This window comes from Myotis nattereri (assembly GCF_964212035.1).
Source record: "Myotis nattereri genome assembly, chromosome: 16".
In the NCBI taxonomy this organism is placed as follows: Eukaryota; Metazoa; Chordata; class Mammalia; order Chiroptera; family Vespertilionidae; genus Myotis; species Myotis nattereri.
In genome coordinates, this window is record NC_138091.1 from 19,169,349 (window position 1) to 19,190,904 (window position 21,556).

At 56.8% G+C, this 21,556-nt stretch overlaps 1 protein-coding gene across 1 annotated transcript in view; it reads left to right on the plus strand.

Annotated features, from left to right (window-relative positions):
- The first annotated feature begins 2,177 nt into the window (after positions 1–2,177).
- PITPNM3 (PITPNM family member 3) overlaps positions 2,178–21,556 on the plus strand; it is a 91,286-nt gene continuing 71,907 nt past the window's right edge. Inside the window, exon 1 of the mRNA XM_081109019.1 lies at positions 2,178–2,257. Coding sequence (XP_080965145.1) covers positions 2,236–2,257 — 22 coding nt within the window. The 5' untranslated portion in view covers positions 2,178–2,235. The remainder of the gene's footprint in view (positions 2,258–21,556) is intronic.

Sequence of the window (21,556 nt, forward strand, 5' to 3'; positions counted from 1 at the left end):
ACACACACACACACACACATGTGTGCGGAGGGCCCCTGCCAGACTGTGGTCACTATCGCTGCCGTGAGCCAAGGGTTCAGCGGGAGCTGCTCAGACCCAGGTGTGTTGCTTGGGAAGCAGGTATATTGCTCCTTTGTGACCACTCACACCCACAGACCAGGTGGCCAAACCTGGACGTTACCCAAGCGGTCAGGCCTCTGACGGTGCCCCACCTGCAGGGAAGGGTGAGGGCAGGACCGAGCAAAGGCCTGAAATCTAATCCTGCGTGACCGTGGGCACCAAACCTTCTCAGCGTCCATTTCCTTACGTGTAAACTGGGGGTGATATAGTCGACCTCAGAGAGCACCTGAGCCCCCTGCCTGCCCAATAAAAATCTATTGCTATTCCCATTGCTCCTCACCCCAGTGCTGGGGAAAGGCTGTAGGGATCCATCCACGCTCTCCCAGCTGGTGACCCCTGGCACAGGCTGGAGAGCAGCTCTGGCTCCCCACCTCGGAGCTTCTGGCCTTCTGTCTGCTAGAGACAGCACTGCCGGCTGGTTCTGGGATCCAGAGTTCTTGGGACTGAAGGGTTTCCTGGGACGTGGGACTGTCAGTGCTACAGCTGGGACAGGCTCTGCATACCTGGGTGGCGGGTGAAGCCACACGGGGGCTTTTGGACAGGGCCCTGGGGAGCTTTGGATTTGCTTGGTGAGGCATCAGAAGGACTCACAGGCGGGTCATGAAAGACACAGAATTTGACTCAAATGAGGGAACACATCCACACAGTCAGCACCCCCGAAGACGGAAGAACTCTGACCCTGGATGTACTCAGCCAAGGGCTGAAGGACCTGGGGTGGGGATTCGGTGGGTGGAGTCAGAGCCCTAGAGGGGTTCCGGACTAAATGCCCATCGAGGCTCCTTTTTGCCCCACGTGTACCCAGTTTCCATAGAGGAGCTGATGGAAGCCCTGGCTAGCCCAAGGATGGAATTATCTGATGGGCCTTTTCCCTGGGAGGTTGGGGCTGGGACAGGGTGGGTGGGGGTGACTGGCTGCAGGTTGTAACTGGGCTTTAACCAATTCCTTAGAAGGAGGAGGAGGGCATCTTCTCAGGGGAGAGGAAAAGCATTGGGAGAGTAGCTACTCCCTGTCCCTTTCCAGCAGCAGGGAGCCAGGCGTCTGGCCTGGGGGGTGTTGGGAGCTGCCGAAGGCTGGTCAGACATCTGTTGGGCCCACCGACCTGGTCTGGCCTTGACTAGGGAGGAGACTTCTTTCCCCTGGGGCCTCCCCTGGCTACCACCCAGGTCCCACCAGAACAGCTGGCCATCTCCTAACCCCTGCCGGGCAGGACGGTGGATCCCCAGCTGCGGAAGCCGCAACCCAAATCTCCCCCGGCCTCCATCAAGCCTGTTCACCAAAACATCTGCACCCCAGGTGCGGGAGGTGGAGGGGGCACTGCAAACAGCTGGGCTACTGGCCTCCCCAGCTCTGCTCCAGCCTGGGTGGGGCGCACGGGATTTGCATGTGTTGTGCACGCCCCTTAACAGTGAGGGCATAGGAGCCTCTTCCCCTCGGGGACTAGGTCAGACCCTGGAGATGCCCCGAGCTCTGGAGGGGGCTGATGAAGGGCCCTCCCTTGTCTCTGAGCTCTGGAGCCACCTCCTTTTTGGCTTCGTGGGAGCCGCCCTGTGCCCCCTCTTCCATCCTCTCTCCTCATCCCTGCTGCCTCAGCCACTCTCGGTGCCAGGCTCTGTGTTTCTAGTCTCTGCATTTTGTCTCTGAAGTCCTCTCCCCGCCGGTGGCTCAGCCCTAGGGAGGTGTCTCAGCGCCCCTGCCTCCCCGTCCCGGTCCCCGTCCCCGTCCCTGTCTGGTCCGCAGTATCTCGTGTCTCTCGCCCGGTCTCTGCGCGTCTCTGCACGCGCCCGGGGCTGGGTCGCCGCGCGCTGCGACCGGAGCGGAGCGGGCTGGAGCGGCGGCCGCGGCCGGGCGGGTGCGGGCCCGCGGGGGCGGGTAGGGCGCCTCGCTCGTTAGTCCCTCCCCGGCGGCGGGGGGCCGGCGCGGCGGCCGCTCGGCGCCTTTAAGGGAGCGGGAGGGAGCGGGGAGGCGGCGGCTGCGGTGGCGGCAGCGGAGCGCGCGGGGTGGGGGCGCGGGGCGCGGCGCTCGGAGTCCACTCGGGCCGGAGGCGGCTCGGAGCCGGGGCCCCAGCCCGGGAAGCGCGAGGAGCCGGGCAGCTCAGCGGAGCCCGCCGCCCGGGACATGGCCAAGGCGGGCCGTGCAGGTGAGGGCGGGCGGGCGCCGGAGGGCAGGGCCGGGGCTCGGGGGAGGGACCCGCGCGGCCGGAGGGGGGGCTGCCGGTCCAGGTGCGGCGCTCGCGCAGGTGGGCGGAGGTTCCCGCGGGCGCGGGGGGCGGCGGCGAGGCCAGACCCCGGCGCGTGCAGAAGGGGCTCGGCGCGCCCCGCGTCCTTCCCGTGCCCACAGTCACCTCGTGGGACACCGCGTCCCCCTCGCCACGGCCCCGCTGGGAAGGGCCAGGGCTGCGGCGCCCTGTCCAGCCAGGCTGTGGGCACCCTGACCACCTTCCGGACGACCCGGCGGGCCCGGGCACGGGGCCGCCGCTCCGTCCCCTGCTCCCCAAACCGGGGCGCCCCCCACGTCCTGCCACTCGCTATCTCCAGGACGCGACAGTCCCCCGCCCCCAGTTCGGGCAGGAGACCGAGGTTTCTTCTTGGCAAGGGGGTTGCCCCACGCCGCCTCCTAGTGACCGTCCCGCCCCCTCCCCCCACCGGACCCGGAGGCAGAGCCTCAGGTGCGGAGGTCGGAAGGTGCCACCCCTTCTGGGGTCCGGCGGGGCGCTGCCCTCCCTCCAACTCACGCAGTGTAGCCTGCGGTGTGCGGGGAAGTGGGCGTTAGTCATTCGTTCACTCATTCAGCCAGACGTTCATTCACCAACATCTGCTGTGTGCCAGGTCCTGAGCTGGCACTGGGGTTGGGATGAGGACCAGACTCTGCCCCTGTTTGCACACTGTGGGCCCGCTGGTGCCCTGGGAGGCTCAGGTTGAAGAAAGCCCACAGTGTGGGCAGCAAGCCGGGTCTCAGCAGGCTGGCTGGTGAGGCTGGCATGTGTGAACAGATCTGCCATGAACTCATACCCAACCTGTGACGTTGGCAGGTGCCATGCCATCCCCTGGGACCAGGCGTTGGCCTGGCACAAACCCCACCACTCTACCCGTAAGTGATGAAAGTGATGGAATGCATGAATGTGTGAATTCATGTGTAGACATACTCAGCGTGCATACCACCGGGCTGTGTGTGAATCCACTGCACCCCACAAATGCTGCCCCGGGACCCTAGACCCGGTTCAGATCTCCCCTGAATACCACCCGGGTGTATGATTTAGCTGCCTGAGAATAGATTTCCATTCTGTCCCCCAGGAGTCCTGTTGGGGTGGGGCAGGTTGTGTGAGACACAGCAAGAAGGGAACACATTTAAACACCCCCTTTCTCACTTCCCTCCCTTCTCCCCGCTGGGGGAGGCACAGTGAGATGACACCATTGGGGCTGGGAAAGGTTCTCTCTCTCCTTCCCCCACTGAACTGGGTCCTTACCCAACATCACTCCTCCCAAAGGGCACAAGACAGGGTGTGTGTCCGCCTCCCGCCTCTGCTCTATGTGGGCATGTGTGTGCACGCAAGTGCCCACCCCCGGGCACAGATCACCTGCCTGGGCACTGCCATCACAATAGCTGTTAGTACTTACTGCTTGTCCCAGGCGCCCGGTGGAGTAACAGGAAATGTTACTCTCCCCTCTCAGAAACATCTGGCAATAGACACTCAGAGAAATGGCTCCCTCCAGGTGGCCCAGAGGGTCTGGGCAGAGCCTGGATGAAGACCAGCTCTGTTGGACTCTCAGGGCTCTCGGGGGTGGGGTTTCCCTATCGGTGTCTGGATAGGTCACCCCTCCTGGAATGGGGGTGCTGGCTCGGTCCCTCTGCCTTGGCCTGCGGGTCCTTTGGTCCCTAGGCTGAGAGTCCGTGGGAATGTGTTCCAGTGACAGGTGGAAAAAACGGCCCTGCTCCGAGCATCAAGCAGTTTGTCTTTTGTGCTGCAATTTCACGCTTGGCCCTTTCTCTCGGGGCAGCACAGACTCCCCTCCTCTGTGGATCGAACTGTCCATGCTCAGCTGCCACCCCAAGCAGCCTGTGGGCTTGACCCCAGCCAAACCAGATTACTCCTTTTCTCAGCTCTTCCAGGCCACTTTGCATTTTGCAAATGTCCCTCTTCTTTAAGCTCCTAAACCTGCTGAATGGAGAACAGCATGCAGTCATGGGTGCACGGGGGTGACATCTCCCCCACTGGCAGAGTCTCTGAGAAGAGACTGATGGGTGTTAGAACAGAGCGAGCCCTTGGAGACAGGAGCTCAAGTCCCTCCCTTTACAGCGAGAGAAACGGAGGCCCAAGGAAGGGAGGTAACACAGAGAGGGATGGCTACTCAGGACCCTCTTCCTCGCAGGGACAGAGTGATGGTCAGAAATGATCAGGCCTGGCCTTCGCTCTGGGGACAGATGCCATTAGAACCAAGGGAGGCTGAAGGCCAGGGATAGAGGCTGTGGGAATCTGGCCTGTGAGTGAGGTGCTGCCTCTAAAAACGGGCCAGGGACCACCTACTGAGGGAAGGAGTAGGGGTTTGGGCCCCAGGGCCACCACAGGGTGTGACGCCAGGGTCATCGCAAGGTAGTCTGGTGAGTGGCGTCCTCAGACTCCCAGCGGGCTCCGCCTGAGCAGCCAGCCATGGCCATGTCAGCTGTGCCAGACTCGAGCTGAAGGGGGGCAGTGAAGGCACTGCCACGTGCCCGGAGGTCCCGGGTACAAGAGAATCAGGTCCCAGGCAGGATGGGATCGATCGTGGAGGGTGAATCCCAAACGGGCTATTTCTAGCTCCCAACCTCTGGGGGGTTTCAGTCACACGGGCCAGGATCACTATGGTGCCCGCTCAGTCTCGAGAGGAAAGGGGAGGGGAGGAGAGGCCTTGCCCTTGCCCTTGCCCCGACGACAACGACGACGAGGGTGCTCTCAGTTTGGGACAAAGGGGGAGAGAGGCCCACCTTGGGGATGAAAGGCTGCTGTAGGGAGGTGGGGCCAGGGGTGGGGAAGGATCTAGGGCAGTGATGGCGAACCTTTTGAGCTCGGCGTGTCAGCATTTTGAAAAACTCTAACTTGACTCTGGTGCCGTGTCACATGTAGAAATTTTTTGATATTTGCAACCATAGTAAAACAAAGATTCACATTTTTGATATTTCTTTTATATATTTAAATGCCATTTAACAAAGAAAAATCAACCAAAAAAAATGAGTTCGCGTGTCACCTCTGACACGTGTGTCATAGGTTCGCCATCCCTGAGCTAGGAGGTCCATTTAGTAAATGGTGATTTGCAATAAGAGCTCCCTATGGGCTCCCTATGGGCTAGTGCAGACACAGAGGAGACCAATGGTGGCCTGGGATGGAGAAGGCTGGATTTCTTAGGAGTTGGGCCTCAGAGACTAGCAGAATTTGGACAGGAAGGTGGCAAGGGGCAGGCTTCCAGGCGGGACTTGAACAAAGGCTAGGAGGTTGGAAAGGGACAGAGGTTAAGTGTGGAGGGACGGCTGCCGGTGGGAATGGCATGCGTGGGCAGGAGATGCCCTAGAGCACAGAAATCTGTCTGGCTGGGATGGTGGGTCCCTACAGGGGTGCAGATGGCTGAAAGGAACTCTGGGGAGCATCGAAGACAGAAGCAACACAGTGAGATTTGGGTGTTTCCACAGGTCCCTTTGGCTGCCACCTGAGGGCTTCTGGGAGGGCGGAGAGAGGCTCTCCCAGGCTGGGAAAGGTTTGTTCTGGTTCCTGCCAGGCTTGCTGCCCCTCCCTTCCTCTCTATGGCCCTGGGGCCCTCCCTCTACACCCCAGCAAGCTGGCAGGGTAAGTGGGAGGCCCCTGGCCAAGCAGGAAGAGAGGGAGCAGCCAAGAGGGTCTAGGAACCTCTCACGCTGGGACAGGACCGTGTGGAGAGGCCGGGCTGGGGCTGCAGGGCTGGGGCTGCAGGGCTGGGGCTGCAGGGCTGGGGCTGCAGGGCTGGAGGAACCAGTTTGCTCCCAAATGTTGGCCTCTGTTCTGAGGGGAGGAGCCAGCGGGCTGGAGTATTTGGAACCCAGTAATTCCAGTCAATAAAGTCCCGATCCTACAGTGGCACAGCTGGAGGAGGTGTCCAGATGCCCATTTTCCAAACCCTTGTCAACAGGGGGGCACTGAGGCCACAGAGGAAGGCGGTGGCAGAGCTGGGCCGAAAACCTGCCTTTCTGGAGTCTCACTTTGGACCTTGCTCTGCTGAGTCAGCTGCCCGCTCACCATCCAACGCCAGAGCTCCTCCTGGGCCCCCTGCACCTTGGTTTGGGGAAGGGGGAGTGGCCCAGTGTCTCAGAGGAGGGGATGTCTGGAAGCTGGGAAAGGGACCAGCACTGGGCTTCTCACGATGCTGGGTAGGTGCCAGGGGACTGAGGCAGGACTCTCAGGCCCAGGGTATCGAGATTGCTTTGGGATGCACCTTGGGAGGGCATCAAGCCCTGCAAGATCATACGTAAATCCACCTGCTCAGGTGCCAGGGGGAAGGCTGAGGCCACATTGGCTGCCACTGTCCTGACCCAAGGCCTCTCTAAAATCTGCCTCCGGGAAGCCTTTGTCCCTGCAGACCTGGGGGTGCTGGAGCTGGGCAGGCCTGTTCCTGGCCGAGTGACCTGTCCCTGCAGACCCTCAGGCCACAATAGGCCCCAGCTTGAGACCTTTGGGGCCCAGCCCTGGCTGTGGTGTGATTGCAGAGTCAAGGACAGCGCAGCTCCAACAGAAGCCCCACCTCAGCATGTGACCCTGAGCCCAGAATCCCCCGTCCCTATGGAACGAAGGCCCCTGTGGCCTGGCTGGGGTTTGGGAATCCGGTGCAGGAAACAGAGAGTGAGGACAGGGCTAGACTCCCCCTTGTTGGGGCTGTGTCTGTCGCATTGGCCAGAAGGTGTGGTGTTTTCTCCCCTGGGACGACAGTTCATGGCTGAAAGAGGCTGGGAGGTCGGCCAGTCCCCCTGGCCATCGTGCAGGGTGGGAGACCGAGGCCAGAAAGGCAAAGCGTCCTTCTCTGGGGTCTTCAAGGACCAAGAGTGTGACCTCCCAGAGACCAGCGAGGCTCTGAGGACTAGGGACTCTGGGATCCAGGCTTGTGAGAGGGAGGACCAGGTCAGGGATTAGCATCCTGAGAACAGTCTGGCTCTTTGTTTGGCAGCAGTCCTCCACATGCTCTTCTGCTCAATGGACCAACAGCATCTCTTTAAGGTGGGGCAGATGTCACTCCCATCGTATGGCTAAGAAAACGAGGCCCAGACAGGTTAAGTGTCTGGGTCTGGAACCACACACAAAGTTCGAGGCAAAGCGGAATCAGCGCTTAGGTCTCTGCTACGCTTGGAGTCAACATTTCTAAGAGTTAAACCGGGCCACAGAGAAGAGAGCCGCTCTGTCACTGGTTGACCTTGAACTGCCCCTCCCAGCCTCACTTTTCTCATCTGTAAAAGGGGAGGGAAGGGAAAGAGTTGGGGAGTCTGAATGAGCTGTAAGTCAGCTCTGGCTCTAATATTGCTCCTTTTTTTGGGCTTCCCTCCCTGCCGGCTTTACTCTGCCTCCAGGGGCCTCACCTCCTGCTCTCTCTACCGCACAGGACCCTCCCCAGAACGGTGGTGGGAGATGGGGAACAATTCGGGTGCTGAGGGCTTGGACATAGAGAGCACCTGGTCCCAGCTGAGCAACCCCGGAGTGTCAGAGCCCCCAGGGGAAGGGGTTGGGGTGGGAGGGGGCAGAAGGCAATGCGTAACAAGTGAGTAAAAATCAAATGAGATCCGAGCTCCCCACCCACTCCCTCAAATCTCTCTACACTCTTGCTTCTAAAATTCTTGTGTTCTAAGGAGGAAGAAAATGCTAAGTCGCACCCCCTTTCACAAAGGAAGGGGGGCCTAGTGAGTCACTCCAGAGGTAATGCCATCTCCGGGGCCCTGTGCCTGGAAGGCCTGCGCAGCTGCGTGGCCACCAGCCCCCGTGGAGGTCATGTGCGGAGGGGTGGGGAACGGGGAGCCGGCTGCCTGTCAGTGGCTCCGGGTGGGAGCTGGTCCCTGCAGCCGGGCCCCACCCTGCTTCCTCCGGGCTCTGTCCGGGGCTGCATTTGTGAGGTTCACTTGGGAATAGGGCCCTGGCTCAGGCTGCGGCCAGGCTGAGAGCCTGTGTGGCCACCTCGGGGCTTGGTTCAAGACCTGGGGTGGCATGTAGGGGCGCGGGCTCAGGCCTGTCTGCGGGGTGAATTCAGGACGCGAATTGTGGCTGTGGGGGGCGAGGTCAGCGTGTGTGGGCAGGGCTGGCAGGGAGCAGGTGCCTTTGCATCTGGAAACCAGAGTTCTTGGGTGGCAAGCTGTCTCTCTAGGCGTCTCGGTGAGGTTCTTCTCCGAGGCCGAGGAGCAGGCCAGGGCGCAGATGGCACTCTGCCAGGGGAAGGTGCGAGGGGGTCTGGGCACCCCCTTCTGTGAGGGTCAGCCTGTTTATTTGCAGACCTGGGGCAGGGGAGGCCAGCGAGGAGGTGTTCCTCCTTCCCAGATGACCCGTTATTCTGGAGGGAGGGGAAGTCGCCGACTGTGAGCCAGGGATGCCAAACAAGGGTTGAAAGCAAAAATAGAAACGCGGGCCCGGCTCGGTCTGGGAGGGGCGCTGAGTTCTGGCGGATGAGAGACCTCTCTGAGCGGCTGCCGCTGATGCCCTGTTTGCTCGGCTCCCGTGTTTGCTGAGCACATCCCGCCCTGCGCTCCGGGCTCCTCTGGGAGAGACCTAGGTGTGCGCACCGCACTGGGAGCGCTCAGGAGTCTGTCTTCGGGAGGTGTGGGGCGTCCGGGCCGCCCACCACTCGCACACCTCTGACCTTTTCTGGACGGTTCCTCCTGGGGCTTCCTTCTCTCTCCCCACCCCCACTCCCCGCCTCCTGCCTCCCCTGAGGCTGGTCCCAGCTGAGCAACCCTGGAATCATCCCCAGTGGTAAAAAGCTATTTTCAGCTCTCCTGTTACTGCCCAGTGGGGGGTGGGGGTGGTGGTGGTGGTGGGGGAGGTGTTTATCCCTTGCTGCCTGTTTGTTTCCTTCTTGTACAGTGTAATCTGAAGCAGCCATGAGAGCATTATGCAGCCCCGCCTCTGGGGTCCCTCCCGGCTGGCAATTCTCAATTCCCTGTGCTGGGATTTGGCACCAAATGGAGAGCCTGGGGAGAGAGGCAGCCGAGGCCCCATCTTTGCTTAGTAGCAGCCTGGAGCGGCAGGTGGTAGGAATGGCCCACGGGAGCCACCTAGGTCCTGGCTGGGGGAGGGCTGCTTGCTTCAGGCTCACGGTAGCCTTTGGTGCCCTTACCAGAAAGCTGGCTCACTCACTGAGTTGGGGGGGTCTCTGAAAGCGCTGTCAGGGGTGAGGTCAATGTGTGTGGGCAGGGCTGGCAGGGGGCAGCATTCTCCATGGAATCTGTGACCCCAACCAGGCCCCCACAAGCCTCCGTCCCCACTTCCCAAAGGTGTCCTGACTTGATTGGAAGGAGTGCCTTCCTGTGGATGCTGAGGGGGGCCCTCTGTCCCCTCTTTTGGGGCTCCCCCTGCTCCCAGCTGCCCTCCTGAGGAGCCCGCAGGTGGCAGAGCCATCGGTGGCAGATGCTGTGGGAGCTCCCTTTAGAGGGAGGAGAAAGTGTCTCCCTTCTGGAGCAAGAGTCTGGAGGGACCGAGAGGGGACATCTGGGGCTTGGGAGACTTGTTCCAAGTAACTCAGAACTGTTGGGAGCCGAGTTGGCAGAGCAAATGAAAGTACAATAGATAGCCAAAGCTATTAATCACTAATTAGTTCCTCAATAAGGTAATTAATGGGTATTTAAATGGCATATTTATGAGATACCAGCAGGTCTTCAAAAAACACATCTTTTCCAAGGCAACTGATTTGGCCAACTGTGTCCTGCTGGGAGGCGGGGACTCTCATCCCACTCAGCCCACCCCGGGAGCAAGAGCGGGGCAGTGGGCAGGTCAGCTTCCTCCTCCCAGCTTCCCCTTTCTCATCTGCGAACAGGGTTCACGGCCCTTCTGTACTGACCTCGCTGGGCTGTTGCGGAGACAATAAGAAGTGAAGGCCACGCAGATGCCTGGCAGGGGTGGGAGATGCCGTGCGGATTCAGTGCTGGCCCTGGAAACATCCTGGAAGTGATTGGCGAGGCCCCTTGATGGCGCCTCATGCGGCTTAAGGCCAGGGTCGGGCTGGAGTCATTGCTGGGCGGGTTGCGAATCTGCGGCTGGATCTGATTCACCTCCTAGCTTGGTTTGAGATTGGGGCTGTGGCCTGATCTGCAGCTGGGTCTCAGCATGTCTGGGGATCATGCTTGTGCCTTGATCTGTGGCCAGCTCAAGGTTGGGGCGGCGGCCAGCCTCAGGATGATTCTGCAGCCCGGACACACAGCCTCAGTACCGAGCCCACCGCTGGGCCGATGGAGCTGCCCGGTTGCCCCAGAAGCTGGTTTTCTTCTGGGCCCTTCAGGATCTGGGCTCCAGGTGCTGGGAACCCCAGCAGACAGGCCCTCCTGGGACTCTTGGCATGTCCCCTGAAACAGCCTAGCACACAAGCTCATCAGTGGCGCATACAGCAGTTTGGGAGATAGTTAGGACGTGTTTCTATAGCAACCAACCCCCAACCAGCACTGGTTTCCTTCAATAATGCCTTTTTCTAGAAGCAGCGTCTCCGGGCCTCTCCTCCCTCCCTGGGTGGCCCCGCAGCCCCTCAGGATGGGCTGGTTGGCCCTGGATGGGTCTGGTCACCACACTCATCCTGACCCCGAGCCGGGGCCTGTGGACCTGCTCTATGGGACACTTCCCTGGGAGGCCTCCTGAGATCTGGCCCCTGCTGGGCCATGCTGAGCATAACAGCAGCTCTCTCTGTGCCCATCCCTGGACTGGGAGAGGCTAGGGGCCTGGAGAGGTTCTTACCAGGTGTCTGCCATGAGGAAACCCACAGCTCAATGGGGAAGGCAGGCTTGGACCCAATCTGGGGACAGGTGAGCACAGAGGATGTTTTGGGATGTAGCTCAAGGTTTGGGGGGCAGGCGAGACACAGCCCCAGGCAGCTGTGCTGGGGAGGGGACCAGCCAGGCAGCAGGAGCACCTCATGGGCATCAGGGCAGCTTCAGGGAGAGAAGGCAGTTCCTGTTTTGCCCTCTAGGCTCCCATTCCAGGGCCTCAGGAGGAGAGGGGCTCACCCTTGGGAGTCTCCACATAGGAAAGGAGCTAAGAAAGGCCTGTGGGTGAGCACGATTATGTTATTTAACAAACCCTCTCTTAGCCCTGAGTGCCGGGCGTTATGCGAGACCTTTTCCAAATACTCAATCATTTCATGCCCATAGCAACCCTGTGTAAGTACTGTTATTACTCCCATTTTACAGAGGAGGAAACTGAGGCACAGAGTGGCGGGCAGTGACATTTACTAAGAGCATCAACTGATAAGTGGCAGAGCTGGGATTTGAACCGGCCCCAAGTGGGAGTGGGAGTGGGGGTGGGGCGGTGGTTCATGTGAGAGAGCAGGAAGGCCAGGCTCCCAGAGGAGGGCCTCAGGCAGACTGTGCGTCTCCCACTCTACACCCTGCATGTGGGACCCCAGGCGAGGACAGAGAGCAGGGAAGTGTCATCTAGATGTGCCTGTGAGGCTGTGTGTGTGTGTGTGTGTGTGTGTGTGTGAGAGAGAGAGAGAGAGAGGCAGGCTGTGTGTGCATGTGAGAAGCTGTGTGTGCGAGAGGCTGTGTGTGTGTGTGTGTGTGTGTGAGAGAGAGAGAGAGAGAGAGAGAGAGAGAGAGAGAGAGGCAGGCTGTGTGTGCATGTGAGAAGCTGTGTGTGTGTGTGTGTGTGTGTGTGTGAGAGAGAGAGAGGCTATGTGTGTGTATGTGTGTGCGGCTGTGTGTGGGTGTGTGTGTGTGTGAGAGAGAGAGAGAGAGAGAGAGAGGCAGGCTGTGTGTGCATGTGAGAAGCTGTGTGTGCGAGAGGCTGTGTGTGTGTGTGTGTGAGAGAGAGAGAGAGAGAGAGAGAGAGAGAGAGAGAGGCAGGCTGTGTGTGCATGTGAGAAGCTGTGTGTGCGAGAGGCTGTGTGTGTGTGTGTGTGTGTGTGTGTGTGAGAGAGAGAGAGAGAGAGAGAGAGAGAGAGAGAGAGAGAGGCAGGCTGTGTGTGCATGTGAGAAGCTGTGTGTGCGAGAGGCTGTGTGTGTGTGTGTGTGTGTGTGTGTGTGTGAGAGAGAGAGAGAGAGAGGCAGGCTGTGTGTGCATGTGAGAAGCTGTGTGTGCGAGAGGCTGTGTGTGTGTGTGTGTGTGTGTGTGTGTGTGTGAGAGAGAGAGAGAGAGAGAGAGAGAGAGAGAGGCAGGCTGTGTGTGCATGTGAGAAGCTGTGTGTGCGAGAGGCTGTGTGTGTGTGTGTGTGTGTGTGTGTGTGAGAGAGAGAGAGAGAGGCAGGCTGTGTGTGCATGTGAGAAGCTGTGTGTGCGAGAGGCTGTGTGTGTGTGTGTGTGTGTGTGTGTGTGTGAGAGAGAGAGAGAGAGAGAGAGAGAGAGAGAGAGGCAGGCTGTGTGTGCATGTGAGAAGCTGTGTGTGCGAGAGGCTGTGTGTGTGTGTGTGTGTGTGTGTGTGTGTGTGAGAGAGAGAGAGAGGCAGGCTGTGTGTGCATGTGAGAAGCTGTGTGTGCGAGAGGCTGTGTGTGTGTGTGTGTGTGTGTGTGTGAGAGAGAGAGAGAGAGAGAGAGAGAGAGAGAGAGAGAGAGGCAGGCTGTGTGTGCATGTGAGAAGCTGTGTGTGCGAGAGGCTGTGTGTGTGTGTGTGTGTGTGTGTGTGTGTGTGTGAGAGAGAGAGAGAGAGAGAGAGAGAGAGAGAGAGAGAGAGAGGCAGGCTGTGTGTGCATGTGAGAAGCTGTGTGTGCGAGAGGCTGTGTGTGTGTGTGTGTGTGTGTGTGAGAGAGAGAGAGAGAGAGAGAGAGGCAGGCTGTGTGTGCATGTGAGAAGCTGTGTGTGTGTCAGGCTCTGTGTGTGTGTGTGTGAGTGTGAGAGGCTATGTGTGTGTGTGTGAGGCTGTGTGTGTGTGCACGGCTGTGTGTGTGCGCACGTGGCTGTGTGTGTGCGTGCGTGTGAGGCTGTGTGTGTATGTGTGTGCGGCTGTGTGTGTGTGGGGGGACTCTGTGTGTGTGTGTGGCTGTGTGTGTGTGTGTGTGTGTGTGAGGCTGTGTGTGTGTGTGTGTGTGTGGCTGTGTGTGTGTGGGGGGGCTCTGTGTGTGTGTGTGTGTATGTGTGTGTGTGCATGAGTAGCTGTGTGGCTGTGTGTGACAGAGAGAGAGAGATGGGGGCCGCCTGCATGAGCACTTTCCCTCAGCCCTGTCCTCCCCGGAGGCACAGTCTGCTTGGACCCCATCAGCGGGCCAGGCCCTGGTTTCAGATGCAGCCTCGCAGGGTGGGGCATGCTGTGGCCACAGTCACAGGAGACAGGCCCAGCGTGGGCACCCAACCTTGACCCATTCAGAGGCATCTGTGGCTCCCTGGAGGTCTGGGGATTGGCACCTCAGGGCTGTGGCTGTCACACAGACACCCTGTCCCCTCCCTGCTCTGATGAGCCGGACCTTACTCTGGAGGAGAAAGTTCTAGATCCAGCTTCTCCTGGAAGTGGCCTGGTTGCTTTGACCTGTGTCTGTCCTCCCTCCCTCCTGTCCCAGCCTGGCCAACCCTGCTCACCCTCCCTTGAGGCTCAGCTCACTCCTCCTCCAGGAAGGCCTGCAGGGAGGTGCCTCAGGGAGGTGCCGTCTAGACCCAGGGTGGGCAGGGGGTGGGGCATTCAGCCCAGGGGTCAGGCTGCGCTGTCCATCCTGTGCTCCGTGCAGGGTGGTACAGGGCTGGGGCCAAGGCTGCACCCCAGGGACGGGGGCTGATCCAGTTCAGCTCTGTCCCCAACTCCTTCCTCTCAGCACCATCGTCCAAGGTCTGGCCCAGGAAGAGCTGGCCACACCCACATCCCTCACTCCCTGGCTTTTCTCACCATGAAACAGTGTTCCCCTCAGACCGGCTCCTGAGGGCAGGTGGGGCTTCCTTCTGGTGGGGTGCTGGCCCTCAGGCTGGGGCTTGGGGTCCTGGTATAGGGCGGAGCGTGCACAGCAGGCTCTTGTCCATCTGTCCGTGTGCCTATTCCCGTGTCCCCGAGAACCAGGGTTGAAGTGGGGGAGATGGGTGTGTGCAGCGGACGGTCTGAGTCAGGGCCTCCGGCTGCACCCATTCTGGGGAGACCTAGGCCTGTGCCAAGACTGCACTGGACCTGCAGGCGGTGGGTAGATGGACCAGGAGAAGAGGGCTTGGCCCAGCTTGGAGCTCTGCGGGGAGACCCAGGCATCGTGGGTGGCGAAGCATCCTTGTTTCTCTCTGAATCGCTGGGGCAGGGTTGGGACAGTCTTCTCTTTTATTCTGAGTTAGAGTTTTCAATAAATGCGGGCGTGAAGGTGGGACAGAAGGACAGTGTGCGGGAGGGTGTAGGCTGAGCCTTTGAAGGAACTCTGGAGCCTCGAGGAGGACCCCGGAGGCTGCTGGAAGCCCACTGGGTGCAGGTGGCTGCCAGAGCCCTGCCTAAACCTTAACCAGGGGTCCTCAAACTTTTTAAACAGGGGGCCAGTTCACTGTCCCTCAGACCGTTGGAGGGCTGGACTATAGTTTTAAAAAAAACTATGAACAAATTCCTATGCACACTGCACATATCTTATTTTGAAGTAAAAAACCAAAACGGGAACAAATACAATATTTGTATTTGCATGTGGCCCGCGGGCCGTAGTTTGAGGACCGCTGCCTTAACCCTTGCAGCCGATGAGGCTCCCGTCTCCCGAGTGCCAGGCAGTGCTGGGCATGTTAATGGATGATCTGAAATCTCCTAACATGACGTAAGATTACGATACCCATTTTACAGATGAGAAAAGTGAGGCTCAGAGAGCTTACTAGTAATTTGCTTCAGGTCCTACACTTGTAAGTGGTAGCATTGAACCCAGGTTTGTGTTGCTCCAAAGCCCATGTTCTCACTTTTCTGCTAAATTTTCACCTATGGCTGGGAGCTGATTGTGTGTGTGTGTGTGTGTGTGTGTGTGTGTAAAAGAGAGGGGCATAAGAGAGTGAATGGCTGTCTCAGGGATGGGCTTTGGAAGGGGGTGTAGCTGGCTGAGGACGCTCACACTGCTACTGGACAGGGGCCAACCGGAGCAGGTCTGCCTCGGGCCGGCCTGCAGTGTGTGCATCCTTGACTTTGTGCAGGAAAATGTCACAACGTGAGTCCAGATGGGTGGGAGGGTGTGTGTATTAAAGCTGGGACAGGGAAACAAAGGAAGGGCTTAGGGTGGAAGAAACAGCAGGGGAGAGCCCAGGCGGGTGCTTTGTCTCCCTAGAAACGTGATAGGAAAGAAGTGAGCCACTGCGGGGCTGCTGCTAGCTCCCTGGGAAGTCAGAGAAAAAGGGGGCCTTGGAGACAGGATCAGGGGGGGGAGCCTGGGTCAAGCTGCCACTGCCCAGCGCTCCCCTGGCTGCAAGCTTCCTGAGACCCCTTAGAAAAAAAAATCATGCTGGGAAGGGGCATGGGTGTGATCTAGAGTGAGCCTTCATTGAGTTTCTGTCCTGAGGGCTTTTTCTCCTCCCCCTTCCCCTTCCCCTTCCCCTTCCCCTTCCCCTTCCCCTTCCCCTTCCCCTTCTCCTCCTCCTCCTCCCCCTCCTCCTCCTTCATTAGCTTCCCAGGTTCATTTTTCAATATGTTGATGCATTAAAATGAGTATATAGGGGAGTTTGGATGACTGTTTGGTCTTTTTCTGTTATCGTAGGTCTGTCTGGCGTTAATGGGGCTTTTGTTCTTTGTTCCCCAACTCATCTGTCCTTGGGTTTGGTTGGCACACATGGCACTGATTGGGTCTTTGTTCTCTGTTTCCCAGGCAGGGTGATTTAAGCTGTGTATTCTCCGGGTAGGGAGGAGAGGTATAAGCCATTTGCTCTCAAGTGTCCTTGGTTGGGGAAGATAAAGTCTTGCAACTCACAAGCTGGCTGCAAGCCGCCCAAACTGCTTGGCCTTGTTTGATTTTCTTGCCTCAGTTTCCCCATTCCACTTGCCCAGGGATTTTCCTAGCTTCTTACTTCTTATCCTGCTACGACACTTTCCAAGGCAGGCGGACACACATCTAGATTTTTACACAGAAGAAGGATATCCAGACACAGATTTGCAGACCTGGTAGGTGGATGGTTCTAGAACTGGGACAGCTGCCCCCTAGGCCTGGGGCCACGAGAACAGCCAGAGGCCTCCAGCCCCTTGCCAAGCTGGCCAGCAGCAGGTGGGAGAGCTCTTTTGGCCAAAAGAGAGGAGAGAAGGATACCTGGGTGAGAAGGATACCTACCGCCCTGAGCACCGACACAGAGCACCCAGCATGTGGTGCTAAGCACAGACCCTGGAGCCTGACGGACCTGGGTTCAAATCCTGCCTCCATCACTTCCGAGCCTTATGACCTTGAGCAAAGCACGTCCTTCCCATCCCCGAGGCTTGCTTCCCTTAGCTGTAAGCTGGGGAGTCATGCCAGCCACCCTACAGGGCTTGGTTAGGATGGATCATACCTGTGAAGCAGCCAGCGGAGTAGATTTACTCATCAGACCATTTTTATTCTTTTTTTTTTTTTTTGCCAAAAACCCTTCTTGGCCCTGTTCCTCTTGGGACCACGTGTTGGACGCAGACTATGCAGAGAGGTGCAGGGCAGGGAGCTGCTCAGGGGACTGAGCTTCTGGCCGCCACCCTCTCTGTGTTGGAATCACGGTGCCCACCTTTTCTGACAGTCAAGACTGTGTGCGGCCTTTCGCACACCTGACCTTGTCCGAGCCCCGCCCCGCAGGAGCCGTCCTGACCCTGGGGGCATCTGTGTCCCTTCCTCCTGACGTGTGTGGGTGATAGGCTCTGGGTGAGGCTTGGACCCTTAACAGCCGCCTGTTCTGAGCTCCCATCCAGGACAGGCCACCCTCTGGCGCCATTTCCGCTCCCACCTCCTCCTCTGTCTGTCTGTCCCCCCATCACAGCCCCTTCGATGTGCAAGCTCCGCTGCAGCGCTGCCCTGCAGTTCCTCCTTCCCGGAGGCTCTCATGCATGCCCCTGCCTGTCCAGCCCGTACATGTGTGTGCAGGAGCACGCACACGCACGCACACACACACTAGCACTAGTGCATCTGGCTCCTTCTCATTCAAGCCTCCACTCCTCTGACACTTCTCAGAAAGGTCTCCCACTCACACTCCTCCCAAGATGTTCTGTCCATCGCTGTTTTTCTTTTTTTGAAATACGACCTTTACCGTTTGCAAAAAAAATCTGCAAGCTGGAAGGAGAGCTGGAGGGAGCATCTCCTGCCCAGAAGCCAGGGGACGGCTGCTTCCTGGCAGCATCCCTTTGCCCAGGCTCTTCTCTATACAAGAGCAGGTAGCCAGATGCCCCCAGGCACCCACTTTCCAGAGGCTGTTTGGGCAATCCCTGCCTGAGAGGAGGGAGGGGCTGGTAGCACATTTAAAGAAACTAATAGGATACTAGAGGCCCAGTGCACGAAATTTGTGTATGGACGGGGGGTGGGGGGGGTCCCTTCAGCCCAGCCTGAACCCTTTCCAATCCGGCATCCCTCTTACAATCCAGGACTGCTGGCTCCTAACTGCTCACCTGCCTGCCTGCCTGATAGCCCCTTACAGCCCCCCCACCAGCCTGATCACCCCTAACTACCTCTGCCTGCCAGCCTGACTGCCCCTAACTGCCCTCCCTACCGGCTTGGTCGCCCCCAACTGCCCCCCTGCCGGCCTCGCCCCTTACTGCCCCCCGTGCCAGCCTGGTCACCCCACACAGCCTGCTGTTCAGTCGTTTGGTTGTCCCTCACTAACCCCCCTGCTGGCCTTGTCGCCCCATGCAGCCTGCTGGTCGTTACTGTTACTGTGATGGTGTCCCGGACAATTTGCATATCCCTCTGTTATTAGTATAAATGTTTAAAAACCAGTGCATTTTACCCTGGCCGGTGTGCCCTGTGGTTAGGGCATCAGCCCATGCATGGAAGGGTTGCGGGTTTGATTCTCACTCAAGGGCATGTGCCTAGTTGCGGGTTTGATGCCTGGCTCACGTGGGAAGCAACCAATCCATGTCTCTCATCTTTCACATCGAAGTTTCTCTCTCTCTCTCGCCCTCTTTGCCCCTCCCTTCCACTCTTAAAAAAATAATCAACGGAAAACATATCCTTGGGTGAGGATTACCAACAAAAAATAAAATAAAGTAAGAACCAGTGCATTTTGAAAACAAGGAGGAGGGCAGTAAACAAGATAAAATATGCTTTTGAAAAAAGAAATTCACGTACAGATTCTGAGCACAAAGAAGAGTCAACACTCAGGTGACCGGCCATCGGAAAGGAGACACAGTGGTAGTTCAGCGTTTGTAACTCAAATGCCAGTAGGTGACTGTTCTTTTGACGCCTGGGGCTGACTGCCCTGATCTCTCTCACGTGGATGTACAGACTCCTGTGTTCACACCAGCCTACCCTTTAGGCTTGAGGAGGGAGGACATGGTGGAGACAAGAAGGAAGAGGTGTTCTTTTCTGCATAGCACTTTCTACTGCTGAAATTACCCTTGCTGTTCACTTCTCCAGGCCTATCTCCCCCAGCCCCCCCTGCGTGTATGTATGCTTTGTGAGGGCCCCACTTTATCCCTAATATTCCCCAAACCTAACACAGTGCCTGTGTGATGGGCAGATCCCTTTGACACCCAAAAACCCTTCCCTCTTTGTCAACCTCTAGCCGGGCAAACGTCTCTTTCAGATCGTGTTGGACTGGCTTCCCTGCAGCCTCCACCTGCCCGGTTCTCCCACTGGGACGCCCATGATGGCCAGCTCAGCACCCATGTTGCCAGTGTTGTAGTGGCCTGGGACAATGGCCTGAGAGATGGATGCGGTGGGGGGAGAGCTTTCTCTCCTCTTTCCCTCAGGCTCTGTCCCGCACCTCTAGGGAGGTTGGCAGGAACAACCTCATCTTTGTTCTTGGGTGGAGTGTGTACTGTACAGGCATGAGGGTCACCATATCCAGGAACTCCTCCCTGAACTCTTGCTCTTCAAACTCAGGAACCAGATAGACTCAGATGAACCTTCAGATGAACCTGTCACCACTTAAGCTCTTGCTGCTCTCCACCCAGCACTCAGGAGCCAAGTAGGTGAGGACAATGGGACTGTCCTGATCCTCCAGGTTCTTGCTTCTTAGGAATGGAACAGATTTGGACAGCAAGGGATATTTGCGTGTTAAAGACTGTGTGATCGTTTTTATATCTTTAGTAGCTGTTGCTTGAGAAAACATATAAATGTGCTGAATTCAGAAAGAAGTTACATTTAAGTGATTGTATTTTTTGAGTCACAGAAACCTGCACGTACATTTGATTTATATCCAACACTTCTTTTCACTTTGTTGATTTTTGTGCGCTATTGTAAATGGTGTTGGTTTTTAAATTTCAAATTCTAATGGTTCATTTGGGATATAGGAGTGAAATTGACTTTTGCATATCAATCTTGTATCTTGGGATCTTGCTATACTCAATTACTAGTTTTAGTGGGGTTTTAAAATAGGTTTTGTAGATTTTTTTATTTTCTACATAGAATACCATGCCCTCTGAGAATAGAGACAGTTTTATTTTTTATTTCAATATATGTACACTTATTATTTCTTTTTCTTGTCTAATTGCACTAGCTCAGACTTCTTCCACATTCGTTTGGGAAACAGTCCCATATCCACATTAGAAATACTCAGTTATGGTGCATCTGGATTCTCAAACTCCCTTACAGCAAATCCAGGGCCCAGGGGTAGGAAGTTGCTGACCAGCCTGTCAAGCTGTCGACACTGGTGGGTGAGAATCAAAAGCTTCGAGGGTCCTCATGGGGAGCGTGGGGAAGACCCAGCTTTGCACCCAGAGGTGACTTCTGGTCAGGGTTCCCTGTGGCTTCTGCCTTTTCTATGTCTCAGAACATGCTTTTGCCTGGCTCCCAGCCATGGAGTTCAAGCGGGGTGTGGTCTTGGCAGCTGGTGGTGGGTGGGGTAGGAGGGACAGGCAGGAGGGCTGCGGCCCTGGGCTGACCTGGGCTGGCCTCTTGCTTCAGGAACAGTTTATGTTCTGAGATCTGGGCTCAGGGCAGGGCACAGTGCTGGCATGCTGCAGGGTGACAGGGCGTGGTGAGCGGAAGCCGCGGTAGGTTCTCCAAGGACTTCATCGTAATGTGAACTGTAGCTGTGGTGGGAGTGGAGGGGAGAGAAGGGCTGTCCGCCTCTCACTTGTTTATTGTGCCAGATGGGCTCCTCAGGCATCAGTCAGAATTGAAAAATTTCAAGGGACTGTCTCTGTCAAGGATTTCATTGTACATATGAGGAAACCGAGGCAGGGGCTTTGTTGATACAGGAGCCCAGGTCTCTCTGGAGACAGGACATGTGTGCTTGGTGGCCAGGGCTGAAGCCTCAGGGAAGATATACCCTGTATGCCTGGTGGTTTCACTGTTTTCTGTTGCATCTAAGATACAATTAATTATAAGATGCACCAGTTATAAGCTCCCTGAGAAGCAATAAACAATGCCAATTAAATTATGACACACCATCATGTGAGATGTACCCCAATTTTAAAGATGATAAAGTGTGAAGAATGTGCATCTTAGGATTGATAAAATAAGATGAATTCATAAAATCGATAATCATATAAAATTACACGTGCAGTGTAAAAACCGAGTTTTCCCTGCCTCTTCTAATCAAATTCTACTCAGTAGAGATAATCTCTATTGACATTTTTGGCACATGTCCTCGAGACATGTTAATGCATCTGTAAGTATATTTATACAGTAATTATTGCTGAGAACATTGCTATCTGCTGGGCCCTGTGCTAAGCACTCTGAGGCTTGTTAGTTAATCTTTGCAACAGGCTCATGAGGCAGGTATGAGCTACCCTCCCTTTACAGCTGCGGACGCTGAGGCCCAGAGAGATGAAGGGACTTACCTGACATCACACAGTTCCAAAGAGGCGAGGCCTGAGCTTGAATCCAGGCCCCTTCAACCTCAGGGCCTGAGCTCTTAACTAACTTGCTGCTCGTATCCTCGATATGCAGATATGAGTACGGTATGTCTTTCAAAAGCGAGGTCCAAAGGAACTTACGGTTCTGGGATCTACCTGCAATATTTTTCTCCTAACCATACCCCATGGGCACTTTTCCATGTCAGTACCTAAGGAGCTGCTTTATTTTTCAAATAGTTGCAAAGAATTCTCCTACGACGGTATTTGAACAGACTTCCAGTCCCCTACAGCATTTCTCCCAGTTTTTTGTTATTACCAGAACGCTGAGCGGATCAACTGTATACTTCCGTCTTTGTGTATTTCTCTAATTATTTCCTCAGGGAAATTACCAGGTCAATTTCCTTCCAACACGTTTATGGTTTTAATTTTTACAATTAGATTT